The sequence below is a fragment of the Mercenaria mercenaria genome, chromosome 16 (assembly GCF_021730395.1).
Source record: "Mercenaria mercenaria strain notata chromosome 16, MADL_Memer_1, whole genome shotgun sequence".
Classification (NCBI taxonomy): domain Eukaryota; kingdom Metazoa; phylum Mollusca; class Bivalvia; order Venerida; family Veneridae; genus Mercenaria; species Mercenaria mercenaria.
In genome coordinates, this window is record NC_069376.1 from 43606816 (window position 1) to 43626572 (window position 19757).

At 32.5% G+C, this 19757-nt stretch overlaps 1 protein-coding gene across 1 annotated transcript; it reads left to right on the forward strand.

Annotated features, from left to right (window-relative positions):
• Window positions 1-11087: 11087 nt before the first annotated feature.
• On the forward strand, window positions 11088-17972 carry LOC123541501 (uncharacterized). Its single transcript, XM_053526890.1, has 9 exons — window positions 11088-11155; window positions 11404-11464; window positions 12617-12696; window positions 13032-13103; window positions 13789-13894; window positions 14569-14663; window positions 15490-15564; window positions 16367-16454; window positions 17853-17972. Exons 2-9 carry the CDS (start codon window positions 11404-11406, stop codon window positions 17939-17941), a joined length of 666 nt encoding a protein of 221 aa, XP_053382865.1. The 5' UTR covers window positions 11088-11155; the 3' UTR covers window positions 17942-17972.
• The last annotated feature ends 1785 nt before the right edge of the window (window positions 17973-19757 follow it).

The window sequence follows — 19757 nt, forward strand, 5'->3', positions numbered from 1 at the left end:
TTGTGATAAATTGGAATAATTCGTTTTCTAAAAACAACTTTTTGTGCATTTTTTGTGGCTTTTGAATAACAGAATGTAGTAGTAAAATGAATTAAAATATATCATTGCGTAGTTTTTTAATTTTGAAATGTTGTTAACAACATCTGGGTCTAAATGTATTCTAAGTAGAAAAAAATAGATATTGCCTAGTAGATAGCAAGTGATGGGTTAGTTGTTTTGATTAATATATTTACTCATGAACATATTTAAATTTGTAACTGTACTTCATAAGACGTAAAATGGAAATGACATGCTCCCATATTTTCATTCATTTTAAAAAAGCTGTAATTTTATTGGAATTGCAATTAAAATTTCGTGTTGATTTCTGATTGCAGTCACAAACTTTTGTAGGTATGTATGCTTGACTTTCGGAGAGCGCTTATTCATGGGAAGTTCGGTGGTTTCCGTACACAATGCGAAAAACAAACGGTAAGCGTTTTTCCTTTGTGTATTCTGTGTGTTTTATTGCTGAGACTATGACGGTCAAACATGTGATACAGACGGCCGGATGACCAGAGAACACATTGAAGGCCTGTGCTTTCACCTTCTATTTGAACATTTGCATGACATTTAAACATGTGAAATATTAAAAATTAAAAAACATTAAAAATATAAAAATAGATAATAGTTACACTATCTGAAACATGTTCTCGGGCGGTGTCGAATCTCTGATGTACATAATTATATTAAATTTACCTGTATTTGATGTGGCAATGACTTGTAACATCAGTTTTTCTTACACCCCAGTGGTTCAATACTAACAGGGTTTGTTTCTTAAAGCTGTTAAGATTAAAGTCAACTGTTTGGAAATTAAGAGAAAAAACTTCTGTAGTTTAGCATTGATCCCGTAATTTCTAGGAACTTCTTATCTCCAATAGACACTTTTAATCAATGTACACGTTCAAAAGCGTTAGTCACGCTATTGCAATTGGATATAAAGTTGAATACAATTAGTTATATTTTGTGTCAAATACCTTTTTAAGTTATACTGATTTACCAATTTTAATACCTAATTTCAATTATAATCCGTCTTAATTTTCTTTTAATTTTCATGTTGATCTGGAGGCATGTTCCTTCGATGAAATGTACATTCCTCCAAAACTAAATATTGTCACATTGAGTTTTATCTTCATATTCTGCAGCCATATAAATATATTTTGATGAACAAAACTTTTTCTTCAAATTTGCTAAATGTTTTACTTTTATTATTTGATATAGGTTTGCTATAGAAATCTCCACCACCTGAGGTTTATGTTTGGAATTATTGGGAAGCGACAATTACAGAACACATTCAAATTGGGTAATATGTCGACAATTTCCGTTTTTTCACATTTTTTCCTTGCGGGATTTCGGCATTCTTCGACTGTTATCAAGAAATTCTCCTGTTATGTCAGAAGTAATCCACAGAAATTGCCGATTGCTTATAGTGGTTCATTACCTAAATCATGTGACTGTTTATGCTAACTGACAGTACATCACTTTAATATGCTTTTGCATATTTCTGTTAGACCTTTTATTTTACTCTTTCTCTTTTATCGGTGAAGTTTTAGAAATAAATGATGTATACGACATGTGTTTATATTTAATCATGTTTGATTTTAAAAGTGATTTTCACAAACATTTATTTTGTCAACTAAGCGCTTTACGTCGTATGACAATACTTCTTAATATCACTGGTAGCTTAAAAGGGGTGTGTCTATCCTAGTAATATGGGTTAGAGTGTTACAAATTTACATTAAAGAAATGGGAAATGCTTGTATCTTGGATATGATATTAGACATTTGCGAATTATGCCGAAACAGGTAATTATTTAATATCCCAGCTGTCATTTCAGGGAGCATCCCGAAACATTTTATTAAATACATATCAAAACAACTAGCTCTTTCAATTTCTTTATTTACTGCACAACTTTATATTCTCAATATATTATACTGTTTCATGTAATGTTTCGTCCTAAATCACTCGATTCTTCAAGTTCAAACATATGGTTTGGTCATTGCTGTTTTTATCAGTGAAATTCAGTTAAAATACTATACTATTAATTATTTTTCCCAAAAAAGACGCACAAGGAAGTGTTTCCGTCCCAGAGGCATTGGCATATTGTCCGAAGATTCAGTGTCTGGTATTAATGTAGATGCGGTATCATAAAAGAAGTACAGTATACATCATCCGTACTATGTCAAAGATCTTGCTTCACTTTAATATGATAATAAGCCGCTTGTAAAGCTTGAACATGTTGCTGTCTTCTTATACATCTACGTTCTTTGCTATGGGGTACAGACATTCTTCATTTGAATTTTTTACGGATTTCCTACGTTGTTGAAGCAGTTTGGATTTCGGAATATTTGTGTTGGTTTTGAAAAATATTTTTAATAAAATCTTGCTTAAAACAGAAAGACAGGTGGTAGGATTTTATGGACAATCACATGCACACTAGCTTGAAGTGCTTATAGTCACAGAAAGTCCGTCGTCTGGTCGTACGTCCGTTATCAGTTGCCTGCATTTTATTTGTTTGTAGCAATGAGCAAAAAAGACAAAATTATAGCCTACGTTTTAAAAGCCCGTTGTGAAAATTGATTGAAGGACCGATATTTTCAAACTGGTTTTACCAAAAATCTAGCGCATGACCCTTTTTATTGTCTAAATGTTCTTTGCTTTGACTAAAGTTTGGTACACTGTGCAATGTTTATCTTTATTTGTTTCAAACGTGCATAACTAGCATAAAGACGAATTATGTAATACCAAGTACTGCAATAATTACATTTAAGGCCATGCATGTATGAAGTGCTGCAACACCGACATGTGTAATGACAACTGCAATGAAACATCCTCGTCTGATTAGATTGCTAATTAAACACTGCTGGGAACACAAAGGAATGTTAGTAAGTAATTATTGTTAGTTTTCTACAACATCTGAGAAAACATTTATGCATTATTATTTTATTATTTTCGGCAGTTTTGTATTATATTCCGTATCACCATTATCTAGAAATAATATTTCTTCAATAATTGCTGCATGTGCATTTCATAAAATAATTTTGGGTCAGTTGCTTCGAAAATTGACAAATAAGTTATGTTTGTATGAGAAATGAAATAAGATATATCTTTATTTTCTACATGTTTCGGACGGGGATATGATAAAACGGGTATTTCTGCGATATGAATGGTCAAATCAATATGGTATCATCTAAGAAGTCAACTCTTAAAAGATACACCACCGGATTCTAAAGCAATATCAAATAAAACATATGAAATTTTCAGACTTGCAGAATAAGCATAAAACAGGTTTGTACTGGTACAGAATCCAGGGACTCTGGTTTGCTTAGCTGCCCGCTGTTACACAGCTGAATTAAGATGAAAAAGAAACAAATAAAAAAAAATATTCTACCCTCTTTATTTCTATTGACGTTCTTCAATCAACAATCATAATGGGTAGGTCTGAGGGTAAATATATGGCCATGTATGCTCAAGGGCATTTCTGAAAATTGGAGAACGTTGTACATACTATAAAACTATCTGCCCATGACAAATGAGTGGATTTATTCCGTGTTGTAGATTCAGCTCCAACAGACAGTGTAATTTAGTTGTGGGATTATGTCATTCTGCTCAGAAAACATTGCACTACCCTCTATTGAATATCTATTTATTTAAAATTTATCCAGTTCGACATAGTTAAGAAATAAAAATATCTTGACTGACAGTATCATTAACATCAGCAATAGTTGACTACTATGCAATCTATTCTCATAAGCTTGTTTTGTTTTTATTTCAGTGCTGGTACCAAAGAACAGATTTAAAAAAAGACCTTTGGTTGCCATAAATTTGAGCATAACAATAAAACCCTTAACCAGTGAACGACATTACTGATGTCCTATATCTATACCTAGCCCGCCTTCATTTTAGCTTTGTCAAATTCAAAGTTGAGTTGCAGTTCTGTTTTCCTCATAATATACCAATAGGTAGAATTTGTCTTCGGTTGCTGACTGAAAACAGAATTAGAGCTCAATGTAACTAAAGCATTTTGACATACAAAAATAGCACATACCTTAACATTGAACATCTGTTTTGAGAATATTTCTTTGGTAAAAAAAATACTTGATTCACTGAATCCTCCTATGTTCACTTTTCTAGTTTAAAGTGTGCACATTTCTAAATTTAGGAAAATGACATCTAGAGGCGTGTCGTTCCAGTATGCCATTTCTAATATCGGATTATTTTACATAGATCCACGGAGCACATGTCACATATTTTCGCGACATCGCAAACTTGTAATGTTCACCCGTGGAATTTTGCTATTTGTTGAGCATGCCTGTTCGGGTTATCCATCAACGAAATAATTTTAGTAGGAGAATGTTGTCTTGACATGTAAATTAAATGTAAGATAAGTGGAATGTCATCTCGCGCTTTATGTTAATAAATGGTTCTTCCTGCAGCTTTAAAAGATTTGCTTGCTGAACAGTTTGGAGATATTGTATATTTGTATAGAGAAATCTCTTCCTCTGAACACAAATATCACTTAAAAACTCTTAATATAAATACAAAAGAGTATTAAATATCTAATTAAGAAAATAGAGCATTTAATTCTTGTGTATGATTTCATTTTTTTTTATTTATGTAAGCGTCGGAGTTCCGTTAAATTCACAAATAGTTTAGCCTTTTATGTTCAAAATATCTATATCTCTATTTAGTGTGATAAAACCTTAATTTGATATAAATATCAAAAAAAGGCAAGAAATATGAAAGCTTCCGTACTTTTATATGTTCACTAACGGAAATAAGATATATGCAGAATGATGCCAGAATTTAAAAAATAGGCTATTAGTAAAAGCAATTTAGTGAACATACTTACTGCATATGTTCAGACACATGTACAGATTTTCCAATGCAAAGTATTTACTGCATATTACCAAATATTTCGTTACCTTAATCACATCTTCATATTTGAAAAAAAAAAACATTCTATATCAATCCGTCTTTCCAAGAACTCAAACACGTGCTTTGCAATTGGCTAGAGACAAATCCCCGCTATCTAGTAATCAAGCCCGCACTAAATCGTAACATACTTCCATGTTCAATGAAATTCGTCTCCGAACGAATTTCTAATGGGAATTAAAAAAAGTGATCATGATCTCGGAATAACCCCTGCTACCGTTTTCCGTTGGACGCCAAACGCCACAAGGTAAGAAGAATTTACAGTCAGTCTGGAGATCTAAGTTGGGACCCCACGCTTACAGAAAGAGTGCTCTACTGACTGAACGAATCCCTACCTACACATATTCTCTCTTTTTGGGTAATCAAGTCCTATACTTTGACAAACTCCCCGTTATGCAAAGTTCGTCTTCGAATTTCTAAAGGGAAGAAAAACAGGTGAGCATGATCTCGCAGTAAATACAGTCAAATTATATTTGCTCTTTTCCATTATCTGCTAAATTTCTAAAATGGACTGGTCCATCATTTAATTTATACTATTTATTATTCGAATGGGTGTTCACTGAAAATTTACCGACTGAATAGCAAAGAGTGCAGACCATGATCAGTCTGCACAGATGTGCATCTTGATCTGACCTTGGTCTGCACTGGCCGCAAAGGCAGAATAACTTGCCGGACAGCAGGTTTGATGTTACATAGCATCAAATATTATGTTATGATGTAAGTAAACTATTTTTGTCTTTTACGTGACAATATTAAGTATATTGGTAACAACAAAACATATTATTAACAGGATGTATAATATCAAAATCATTAAGGTCATAACTACATTATGTGTCTTGAGTGCTTTCAGTCAACACTTTAAAATGAGGTTTTCGGTAATTCGTAATAACATGCTGCACAGGCAAAGTCCAATATTGAAAGATTAACAAAATATGTATTGTAATTAAAGAGAATTCCTATAGTTTTTTCCTTTCATAGACATTTTTTCAAATTCACATATATGATAGGAAAATATGTGGTGAAAACAATGAACAAATATAAACAATGGGTCACCAGGCTTGTTTTTGTGAAAATTGTTTTGAACACACCCACTGTTGGTGAAACTGCTAGCGATTTTTCAACATTTTCATAATTTTCTGCTTTTTTATAAATACCAACAAAATATACATCAAGACAGCACAATAAGGTTTACTCTTTTTATAGAATTTATTATATACTTATTTGATATCATAGTCATATTTGTAATAATATATCCTTACAATAATGGGTACAAATGAAAAAAAAATTGTTCCCTATTCACTTTTGTGAACTATTTTCAATGAAAAATACCGAAAGTGAAGAGTATTCTTTTAAATTTTGAAAAAAAATGTTTCATAGAATTTTTTCTTGTTTTTCTTGTGTATGAATAATTGTATTGTGAGCATAAAAATGGCTAAAAATGTATGGGTCACCGGACTAAATTTTATGTTGAGACCGCTTGAATACAACACCTGTTCGGACGAAAAATGGCGCGAACCTGACCAAATTGATTAAATGTATATCTACCAAAATTAAAAAAAAAACGTTTTAAATCTATAACTGAATACTAAATAATCTGAAAGGTGATATTGTCTTATCAGTACGAATTCAAGTGTCTTACATAATATGAACTGCACTGTCTTTGTACTAAAATGCGATGTGAAAAACACAACCACAAAAATGGCAAGATACCTGTCAGGCATGATACTTGTCAATACAGCATAAACCAGTATCAATATTTGATTACTGATAAAACGTATCAAAAATGTTATTTCATTCAAGATTCCTCATATTTAAGACTGTCTGTCACATGTTTCAACAAATGTTGACTTCACTTCAGTTTTCTATAGAAAGTGTCGGCTGCACAGAAAGATGCGCATAAAAATCTATTGGAATTCCCTTTAAACAGCTGTGAGGTAATCCATGTTTGTGTGCATAAATTCTTGCCGTTCTCAATTAGCATGTAGTGCAGAAACTTACATTCCCTTTAATAGATAAAGCTTTTAAAATGGTATTACAATTACTTACAGACTGTCAAAAATGCTGACTTTACATGGAACAAAGAAAAATCAGTGCTAAATTTGGATAATGGGATCCATTTGATATCTTTATATAATATCATTCTACTCTGGCTGGTGTTAGGACATGTATACATACGTAGAGGGTGTTGAGAATTTTTATGACAATCAAATCGAGTCTGCTAACATTTAACGCTGTATGCCCTGACACGATGCACTTGTGAATTTAACCATCATCATCAACATTTAAAAAACATCTACAATCAATTCATTATCCGAACAGCGTTTTAGGTTGTGAAGAATGACTAATTGTCTATAGTATAAAGATCACAAACCGGTGTCAAAGGCTGTCTACCTCAAGCACATTTATCTTTTTTATACTTATACTTTTTCTGTGTTAATTTCTAACCATTAAGCACATCTTGATTACTGTGTTTTAAAAGATTTTTTTTCTGTTTTAAGAATACCGTCAAATACTTTTAAAGTAAGCAGACTATGATGGTTTTAGATTACTCACCCGTCTTGCGCAGTTCAAACGGGCTCAAAAAAGAAACACATCAATAACAGGACTGGAAAAAAAACTTTCCCAAAGTGTGACATGTCTCTTTTAGTCAGCATTCTTAAAATAATATTTAAAACACCAAGCTCACCTTATCAAATAAAATTTTGAAATGACTACCCGCACTCTCACTGTAAAACTAGACTGGTTTTCAATCATTGAAAGTTTCAAATCAGTTGACTTCCTCTATTCATGAGCGGAATTTTATCACTGAGCATTCATTGTGTAGCTTGTACAAAAGAAATATTTTCATACAATTGTGTAAATTATGTAAACGACACAGGGACAAACACGTGTGACCCAAGGACAATAAAGGTGAGTGCTTGGTCTCAGGTTAGCAAATGTAAATTTAAATGATACAATCTTAATATAACGTTTTCTGTATATCAATGTATGGCAATACAATAATGCTAACAAAGAAATAAAACGGGTAAAGTACTCCTGAAATGACAAACACAGCTTTGTTTTTTTTATTTATTTTGATTATATATAACACATTTTTTCCTAATTTGATTTCTCCAAAGGTACATAAGATATTAAAACTTTCGCCACAACTTAGAGGACATACAGACCGATTTTATTTTAAAGGAGTGCGAAAAAGTAGTGGGAAACGCAATCTCACCTAAACAAAGCACGACCGTTCTAGACGACTGGTTAGACCTACTTGTGAGATACATAATGTACACGCTGTAACAGTATGTATATTGATAACATTCTTGTTATTAGTGTCGTGTATTTTCCTCGCTCGCATCTGCCGATGTGATGTAAAACCTCTGATCTTTATGTAATAGATATAAAGACCGACAAAAACAGATCTTATTAAGTAAATACAGCGATTGTGAGAAAATAAACGGTTAACGGGCAGTGAAATATTTTGTTTTGATTAAACATCGGACGACATTGACACATTGACGCATCTTGTTTTCAGAAACCTTCCACTGAAACATTTCATTCGGGAAACGATGAAGTCTGTAAGTCTATAAACACATCAGAAACATTGGATAATGCACATGTACACGTGTGTAAGTAGCATTTTACTTGCCTTCCATATCAATTTTGTGGTTGATACTGAAAATGTTTGTTTCTAAGCAACCAGTTACACTTAAAGTCATTTCAGAAATAAAAATATTAAACTTATTGATTACCGTTTAAACTGCAACACATCAAGTGTCATCAAATAGTGCGATTTATTTGATATAGGACATTTATAACAATTTATACAAACTAGTTCTGTCTTTGATATTTTGATAGCGCCTAAACTTTGTAGTGGTTAAGGTCGCTGACGATTTGAACTTACTACTAATCTGTGTCGGTTCGAGCCTCACTCGGGGCGTTGAATTTTTCATGTGAGGAAGCCATACAGCTGGATTGCGGAAGGCTGAAGGTGCCCGCTCGTGATGAAATAATGCACGGTGGGGCACCTGGGGTCTTCCTCCACCGTCAAAGCTGAAAAGTCGCCATATGACCTACAATTGTGTCGGTGCGACGTTAAACCCAACAAAATAAATGAATAATTAGTAGTGCGGTGCTACAATTTTTTATAAAGATTTAGATTTCATTCTTCTTATTTCATGACGAAATGCAATACTAACTACAAATCTGGTATTATCTGGACTAATGAAATACGTTAAAAGATTCGACATAGCAAAAACTGATTGTTACGCAAAACATACGGCGTACACATCTGCTCTCAAATACTATACACAATCTGCATAGCCATAAATAAAGTGCCTATTTAGCATCTGACCTCTACGACTGACTGTGTCCTTGAACTGAATAGCTGAAAGTATCTCATTGGGCAAACACAAATTACTTGTATATGGTTATGATTTTTAACACGTATTTTGCCACAATAAAATGTTTACTTCCATTCAAATCTGTCGACTGTTTCTGTCATTCATCAAGCGTTCCAAACGATCATAATATAATTTCCGTAGAAACCCAAGTATTTTACCTTTCAGTTATTGACTGACCAAATTTGACTTTTAATGTTAAGTGTTTTACATTTGATAATGCAAGCCTCAATTTTAGCTTTAATGTATTTATAATGGTTGATTTTTCTGCAACACATCAACATTAATTTGAAGAACTAAAAGTCTTTTTGATGTACATTTCTAATGCTCACAGGGCCTAACATATCCACATCGCATCTTTATTTACACACTTAATGAAGTCATTTTCTATGATGACTCTGTTACTATTAGCTCGAAATATTTCTTTTAGGTCACGAAATGTTGCAAATGGTGATACAATAATACTATCAGGCCACGTGAGATGTTGTTAAAAGTACATTTGTCAAACAACCTCGTATTAGATCACCTTATCCAAGAAGTAATGACAAATGTACTTTGTCAATAAGACGTCGGATGATTTTAGTGATGAACATGATGTTGACGGAGTTGGTGAAAAAAATCAAACTTCCCTCAGCGATTACTTTCCCTTACGGTTCATTCAATCACTGAGCGGTTTAATCAGATTTGGTTATCTTTTTTTAAATTGCATTATTCGCATCTATATGATATAGATAGTTCAAATAGCAAATTGAAGTGAGTTTTGTCAAAAATATCTATTGGACGTTTGACAAATGAAACAAGCTCCCGGACTTTGTTTTTCATAGTTTCCTTGGCGTCTCCGCCATTCTACAGTGGCATGTGTTTTTCTAATCGTCACGTACTATCTTGTGAATGCAGTTGATATAATGAACGCAAGGGAATGTAACCGCTGTAATGAGCTTGGAATTGGAAATAATAGCCATCTACCATGACTGACATTCCTGTAACGCTCGTGACGTCCAGACCTTGTTTTTGGGGTAGATAGAAAATATTTTTCTAAAACAAAATATTTTTAGTTGACCTGGTGGTGAAGAAGTTGAATCCGTTTGATGACACCCTGTCATCATTGGGATTTTTTTTTATTAAGGATTAAAGATTGCGACCAAAATGGCGTCTTAAGCAATTGATACGTTTATGCCACCTTCAGGTAACATATATTTAATCAAACAATATTGCCATCAAATCCATTTATAACAACTTTACGAACAACATTACACTCGTTCGTTAAGAGCTAAGAGAGGCCCTTATTTGAAAATTTGATACTAATCCATATGACTACATCCGTAGGTATTTAGATACGTATCGATAGATATGTTTGTGCAGCATTTTTATGGTGGAGGAATACAACGGATGCCCGTCTGAGCATTTTTCACGTACAGGAAGGCCACCTATCTTTTATAAATCACCTGTGTACATCCGCAGTTGGAGAATTGTACATTGAATCCGCACTGAGGGGAAATAATGACGATTTTTTTTAAAAAGTGGCACTTACAGTTTATATTTTTCCAACTGACGCACCTAATATGTCAGCCATATTGTATTGGATTGAGTTTTTCGCCAAAATCTAAGATATCTATTCCACTTATAAAGGCTAATGACTGCGCAGCATTTTTATCATACATTTTTCGTGACATTGCGAATGTGTTGCCACAGTGAACTCGAACAGTATTATGACGTCTTTATAAGTTTGTTAATTGCTAAAGATAAGAAAGGTCAATTATATATCAAACATTAATCATTGCCGAAATCGTACCAAGGTAAGAGCGTTTTCTTACGTGTGCCTGAGTAGATTTAATAGTATGTTTACAAGTTTTGAATTTTTCAGACAATTAACACACGATAATGTAAGAAATAAATCCCTCTTGGGCATTGCAGCGCTTATATAACAGTGGATAGAATCCATTGTTCATTTCTTTTGTAAGGCGTAAATGAACTTGAATATTTACTTCACTGCATGTCTGTTGTTAAGATATGTTGTCTAATTGTTTGCATTTTTTATCTACAGATGACCCCAACTATGCTGCTTCTACTTTTGATAGCTGATTGTAGTATTCAGACGCTAAACGGTAACACATTTAAATCTTTTTTCATAGATATGTTACAAAAGTCTAATCAAGATGATCGACGCAATTAAATTGCTCGAAAAGGTAAATCAACTATGTTAATGTGCGATAATGCTGTAAAGAGGACTGCTTGTGACGTTGCATGCAACTTTGTTAGTTTCGGTTGTATGGCGTACTGTAGAGCTATGTTTTGTAGCTAAAATAACTTCCGACAAAATCCTTATACTTATTTCAATCGCATTGTAATCTTCGATTATCAACAACCGGACCGCAGATGAGATAATCGGGGTAGAAAATCATATCGGATGTGTGACGTTATTCTTGACCTAATTTGTCTGTAAAGTGATATGATTCATACTTTCATAAATATAATTTTTCGTTCATGAAACTGAAAATATGGTATAATTAAGACTTTCTTAATGTGATTAAGAGTGCCGTAACTCTCTGAAGTTGCCAGGTGAATCGTATCCGGTCGGATTAAACAGCAACATTTTCGTTTAGATTATATATGATATTAAGGACTTACCATACAGGCATTTAGCACATTTCAATAAGCAGCACAGTTAATAACTTACATGATGATACTTACACTATCGAAAATTATGGCATTATTTATCCTGAAAAAAAATACAGATCTAACCATTTGATTTCGCTATATCACACGATTGCGGTTTATAATAAGTTTAAACTTAACCAGGTCATAGGAGGTTGATCCAGAATATTTGATTTTATCAAATGTTACAGTAATAAGCGTTTTACAGATAGTACCAGTGACAATTATTCAGAGAACATTCAAACGCCCTAATGCTTTTGTAAATTAAAATCAAAGTACCACGCGTATATTAACCTTTAGCCTGCTGTTGGCAAGTGAATCTGCCTTTGCGACCAGTGCACACAAAGATGACTTCGCTATTCAGTCAAAACCCCTTTTCAGTGAAAACCCCTTCGAATAATAAATGATACTGCCCAAATTGAATGATCGACCAGTCCATTTTAGAAATTTAGCAGGCTAAGGTTTAACAGTATAAAGTAACACACGCAGTTCTGCAGATCGGCTGAGTATTTTAGCAAAGACTATGTATGTTCCAATGATCTCAGCATGCATATTTCAATGTAATTACAGCGTATGTAATTATAAAAATAATTCGTTGTTAGCTTGGAAGTCTTGTTTGTTCTGTTCCGATGTGGTGACACCAACTGATTGCTCAAGAATACAAAGATGTGGTCCAAATGAGGTAAGTTTAACATAATGGTAAACTGACAACTTTGTAAACTTTTATAAGACGTTTTCAGCTGGTAGATAAGCATAAATTTAACAAATGTAATTTTATGGTGCATTTACATGACCTATGAGCTCAAATGCAACAGTGACATCAACTTAGATATTTCAAGACCGTCAAACTTTGATGCAGCAGAGTACTTTCTTTAATCATGTTAATGGGGAAAGCAAACGCAAGTTTACACGTGGCACAAATTAGTGCTTATCAAGCAATTAATTTAACAATATAACAAAACAATTAATTGAAACTGACTGAACAAAAATAGCAGGTACTCATTTGTTTTACTGCAGGAGTGCTTCACGGACATGTATGTAACTGCAGTCGGAGGTACACGATATAACTTAGGTTGTAGAGATACAAGGGTAAGAAGACATATTGCCACTTTCTCTTTCTTTTGATAAACAACTCATTAACTTGGATCGTTTCGATGCCTAGAATGAAACTAGGTAATGTTAAAGGAGATTATGTTTGAATTAGACTGTTTATGGGAGGTAAAATATATGAAACAACCCAAGCGCTTCTTATCACCGCCTTAAGGAGAGTGTCATTTGAAGTAACATTTGAATCGACTGCATGATCCAAAAGTACAAGAAAAAGGCAATAATAAAGTAACTAAGTGATATTTTTTATTATTTACAAAAGAAACATATAAAAAGGATTATGGTTCACACCAGGAACTTTTGAGCTCAATTTTCACAGAGAATTCTGTTAATCAAGAGAGCGAAGATCATGTTTTAGGTCCATATATAAACAGTCTGTTTTGTTTATTGCTTCTGTATTTGAAGTTACATATTTAAGCATTAGTTATGTTTCTCTTGTTGATTTGTATAGTTCTATTTTTAGAAGTACAACTCTTTTAAATTGTCAAAAAGATGACTTTCTCCGTGTTTGTGTGTTTTGGTTGTGAGTTGTATTCTCTATCGCTCGTCGTCATGTTATGTATCAGTAACCATTGTATTGTGATGTTCACCACTGTTTGCTGTATGATTTGTATTATGATATATTTATGTCATGCTTTTGTCTGTCCGTCATATTTTTTCCATGTAGCAATGTACCCGCGCACAAGCGGACTTTGAAGACATGGGAAATATCATGATCTGTAGTGAATGCTGTTCTGGAAATGTGTGTAACAATGCTGGATGTAAATATAAAGGTAACTTTTGTTTTCTGGATAGAAAACAATACAATTTTCAGTTTTTTATTAAGCAAATCGGCAACTAATTTGCCTTTGGCCATATACAATTGCTTGATGTCTTGCCGATTAATTGTCAAAACTTTTACCCTAGTTCCAAAGGAAATATTAAACGTCACACCACTTTCATTTGTAAATTTTTCACCTATTAGCCCAGTTTTAGAAAAAGGACAGACATACAACACAAACTACAAACAGGCGATTCATATAAAGAGTCATGTAACACTGTGTTTCAATACACTGACTCTTTAAGATGATAGATCACTATTCTTGTACGTGACAAATCATGTGCTGGCAGAATAAATTGTTTTATGAAAGAATAAATACACATGACAAACGCATCACATATTGGCTTCTTTTTTAAATTCAAGAAGCAAAACTTGTGTCTGACTGCAATAAAACTTTATTTTAATTTTACTTGCCAACAGTTGTAAAATTGATCGTTTTTTTATTTGATTTAACGCCATAACATTTAAGCAAATGACGTTCTTACTTAGTTTTATACAGGCCGATTGACTTAAAATTTGTAGAATAAATACTCCCTTCGATCTTGTAATAAAACATACCTCCTTCTATCTTGTAGCTATATACTTCAGTTGAAAAAAAAAATGAATTCTGTTATTTATATTATGAAGGTTATCCATCTCCTCGAGGCCCGATCTGTAATAACTGTGCGCTGCAAGCTGATATTGATGACTGTGACAAAATAACAATGTGTCAACAGGACGAGGTACATTAGTATTATATCTAAATGTACTAGAGGAAAAAGACAACATATATGAAATAATATTATATATTATTAACGATGCACATGATACACCATGTATATGAGGTGAATTGATAATACTAAAATATAAATCATCTCTATTTTCATAACTTTTACGGCTAAAATTAAAACATGCTTTAGCATCCAAATAGATAGTTTTATTCAACAGGAGATCGTGTAGGTAAATACTATTAATTATTTGATCAATGATTTGAAATTTGTGTTTAACACAAAATTTTATTTTACCATTATTATCATTTTCATTCAGTCTGGAAAAAGTATAGAAATGTATTAAAATGACCCTCGATATTTGTACAATATCTTTCACACTGAAAATAGTATGATTATACAGTGTTTCGTATGTTTACAACAATATGATAGAGATACCATATTTAAAATGAAATGAAACTGACAAAAGCAAAATAACCTTTTTATCCTGTGACATATAAAAAGAAAATTGAATATGGCTTGATATTTGACCGTATGTCAGAAATACACTCATTATCCTTATAAATGAAACGTGCACGTTTATTACAAAACATTCAGGCGTATTTTGTGACTTTTTAAAAATGGGTAACGGTTGTTATATGAATAAAATTACATCATTTCGTAAGTCAGTTTTGCTGCAATTTCTATTAACGATAGCTTATTCTAAATATGTGATACATTTAATAAATGTACAACTGGCAGTGTAAAAGACTATCAGTGGTGCGTCAGAAGTCTGGAGATTAGTATATTTGTATATGTATAGTTACACTTTCAGAATATGATATATAATTATATTTTGTAGGTTTGCATGCTTCAGAAAGCATTTAATCCAGCGACACATGAGTCTCGGTACAAAACACACTGCGAAAAAGAAGCGGTAAGCGTTTTTATGTATGTTCTATTTATCTTAGTGCTGAGAACAGGAGGTGAAACCCCCGGGTGAACAAAGACTACAGGCCTCTGCCTTCCTTTAAGGTGTCCGATCCACAAAATAAGCAAGTTCTAATAACAGCGCTATTAAAATATGTCAAATATTGATGCCTGGTAAGCTCATTTAATTTCTGTATCATTTGAATGTGTATTGTCTATTGAAAAAGAAAAGAATATATTATTGAATTGTATTTTTTACTTTATAGTTTTCATTGAAACTTTAACAGAAATCTTGTTAATACAGTGTAGGATTTACCATTTTGCAGTCAAATACATGACTGTAGTGATTCATGCATATTATCATGATGATCTTATTTACTTATTCTTGTTCAGCACACGCAACTATTTCAAATGATACGAAAACATGGGGTTACCAAGCATTGAAATGTTATCTATTTGCGGATTGGATACCTTAATCATTAGCATTATATTTAAACATAATAGGTCCGCTTCTGAAACTTGCTCTCGGACTGTGTCGAACCTCTGAGGATGGACTGTATTTACTGTGACAATGTTTATAAACATCAGTTTCTCATACACTTCAGTATCTATATAATGCAAGCTCAAAGTCTGTAAGTGAACTGGTGAATGGATTCACATTTCATCATGATTATTGAACAACGGCATCATCAAATATAATATTTCTATCTTGACATTCTGCAGTCATATTAAAACAGCAATCCATAATACTTTTTATACAGATTCTCGTTCAAATTTACTTGAAATTTTATTTTCATTATTGGATATAGGTCTGTTATGACAAAATCCAAAAGCTCAAACGTGCAATAGAATCAATAGTTGGAAAGCGACAAACACAGAACATTCTACGTTATGGGGGTATGTACATAGCAATCTAAATTTATGTGACTACTCTTAACTGAAAGCACCTTACTTTGATATGCATGTGTATATTTCTGATAGACGTCTTTAATTTCAGTATTTGTGAAGTTCTAGAGATAAAAGAACAATTTATGTGTTTATATTTAATCATATTTAAACTTAAATTTCACTAACACTTATCTCATCAGCAAAACGCATCATATAATACAACAGTACTTTTGTATATCATTGGCAAGATTAAAGGGGCCCGACTATCCTAGTTAAATGTATTCGAGTGATAATAATTAAACTTAAAGAAATAGGAAACACTTGTGTCTCGGATCTGATATTACTTTTTTTGTATCTTCGTTTCGATATTTTGTTGACTATGTAACAATATATATTTATCACACATTTGAACACGTCATATAACGTTAGGTCTTTTTGACGTAACGTAACTTCCGTTTCACTTATTTGTCTTGAAATAGACATAGCGCCAAAACGTTGGTAAAATACTCTGTAAAATTAGCATTACTTTAGTGTTGATGCTTACCTTTTAATTACCATATATTGACAAATTCTAGTCTTTCGACGTTGGTTTTATACATGAGAATATATGATACGAGCTTTACATGGGGAGCTCACTTTCGTTGTTTAAGAAAATGTTGCAATTAGTTCATGTCTGAATAGCAATTAATTTTTATCATCAAAGGCCGTTCTGTACGTTCGATTAACTGAAAGTGACGACATAACGTCATATATCCGTAAACCTAGCAAAATGCCAGGTAGCCTTTATACAGGTAGCACAAATATTGCTAAGGATCTATTACATCCTGTGTATTAAATGTTAGTCACACCGACTGTCAATTTTGACGACAGACAAGTTTTGGTGTAAAATGATTCAAAATAATATTACGGAATATGCGGCCATGTAAGGTTTCGCGAATTGTGAAAATTTAAGTGGACGATCTTATACATTCCATTTGGCAAAATTATTGAAAGAAAGTAAATCTATAACTGTGAAAAGTTTCATTAAAATTTACATTGTGGTACATTTACTATACGCGGAAATGTCATTAAAAAAAGCCATATTCCCTATAGAAACCCGTTGTGAAAATTGACTGAAGACCAACATTTTCAAATTGGTTTTACAAAAAATATAAATTGACTGAAGACCAACATTTTCAAATTGGTTTTACAAAAAAAATAGATAAAGGAGACGACCAGTTTTATTATCTAGTTTTCCTTTGCTTTGAAAATAACTATGGTTTAACAAAATTATGTACAGGTACTGAACAGTGTAGAACAACATCTATTTCAAACGTGCAGAATTGCCATTAAGGCGTATTATGTTTTATCAAGTTTTGAAAAGTATCTTATGTGTGACTAAAGATAACCAGTATGATTATATTTAAGGTGGTCCATGTCTGATGAAGTGCTGCGACACCGACATGTGTAATAACAACTGCAATGGAACATCCCAATCTGATTACATTGCCAATTAAACACTGCCTTAGAACTCACTTTAAATAAACTTTATAGTGAGTATCATGTTGTTATATTTCTACAATATCCGAGGAACATTTAGAAATATTTATAGTAGTTTTGTACCATATTCCATATCGCCTGAATCGAGATATTACATTTCTTTTAAGATTATTATTATGTAAATTTCCAAAAATTAGTTAAGTATCAGTTGCGTCGAAAATGCCCAAAAATGTTATGTTTTTATGAGAAATAATACACCTCGTCGTTTTCTAAATGTTATGAATGGGGACCAAAGGATGTCTGCGATATAGATAGTAAAATCAAAATATTACTTTTTTGTATCTTGATTCTTAATAGCAATATGGTGCATTTTTTTTATTTTATTTTTGGACCTTCAGAATAAGCGTAAAAGGTATTTTGTAAATTGTTCACCCTTTTATTTTGACACTGTTTAATCAATAAACATAATGGGCAGGTCTGATGACAGTTATAAAGTCAGTTATGCTCAAACCCATTTACATTTAGAAATTGGATTCTACATAACATGAAAATGTCGGCCCCTGACATACGAGTGGGTTTAAACCTTTCTTAAACATTATTTTCCGGTAAAGAATCGGCTTTATTTTAACTAAACATCATTGTAATTTAGATGTGGGTATGTGTATTTTGCGCAGAAAACATTACGTTACCCTTTACCCAGTTCGAAATAGATATATATCTTAAATGAAAATAGCATTAATTAAGGTCTCTCAATAAATTATTTTTAACTTTTATTTCATTGCTGGTACCAATGAAAAGACTGACAAAGCCGTGTATTTGCCTTTAATTAGAAAAAATCCCAATAAAATCCGAACCAAATTTAACGACATAATTGAATAACCATTTCTGTTCTTAGTCCGTCTTCGTTTTTAGCGTTGAAATTCTGTTTTCTTTATATTACATCAACATTGTTGGTAACAGTAGAAACTTTGAAAGAAATAAGACGGATTCGACACACTAAAAGCATAATGTACATTTCTATCTAAAGTATTTTGAGTCCTCGAACTTGTGCCTCATTTTCAATACTACTCACACTGAACAATCTGTTCAAACACATAATAAATTTCCCACTTTTATTGAGATAGTAATTACATGTAAAAAAGAATCTCAGTGCTATGCCATCTATCGGCACTTACTGTATAAATATTCTAGATCTATTCCTTATTTAACGTAAACTCGGACGGAACCTTTCATAACGTCTACGAGCTTTTCTACTTTCTTTATGGTTTCTGATGAAAATAAAGTTTTCCATAATCACACCAAATGTAATACTAGTTTGAAAACCAATACAACAATGAATTTTATCTCATTTCTAATACAAGCCTTCGGAAAAAATGTCGTGTTTGTGTACCGTTACAAATATTTTCCTGATGATAGAAATGTTTCTTCTTAGATACAGTAAAAAACAGACAATGTGATAAAACTAAAAGTGTTCGTGTAGAAACCATTGACGGCTATCTTTCTCAAGACACTAATTTCAGCTAAAGACAGATTCTGAAGATCTAGAATATAATTTGACGTTTACCACGATTTCAAAAGTATGTATTTCATGCACTAGCACTAATTGAATTATTGACTAGTCACCTCCCTTGCGGCAGCCTTCAGATGAACAACATTTTAATAACTGTGTTGAATATAAATAAAAACATCATAAATCAGTAACATGATATTTAAAGAGAACATTATAAAGTAAATTGCTAATGTTTTACTTGACATGGAGTTGTCTTTAACACTATGCTGGGACCAAGTTAATCGTTTTCAAAACAAATAGGTAAAAGTTACACTAGAGTTACG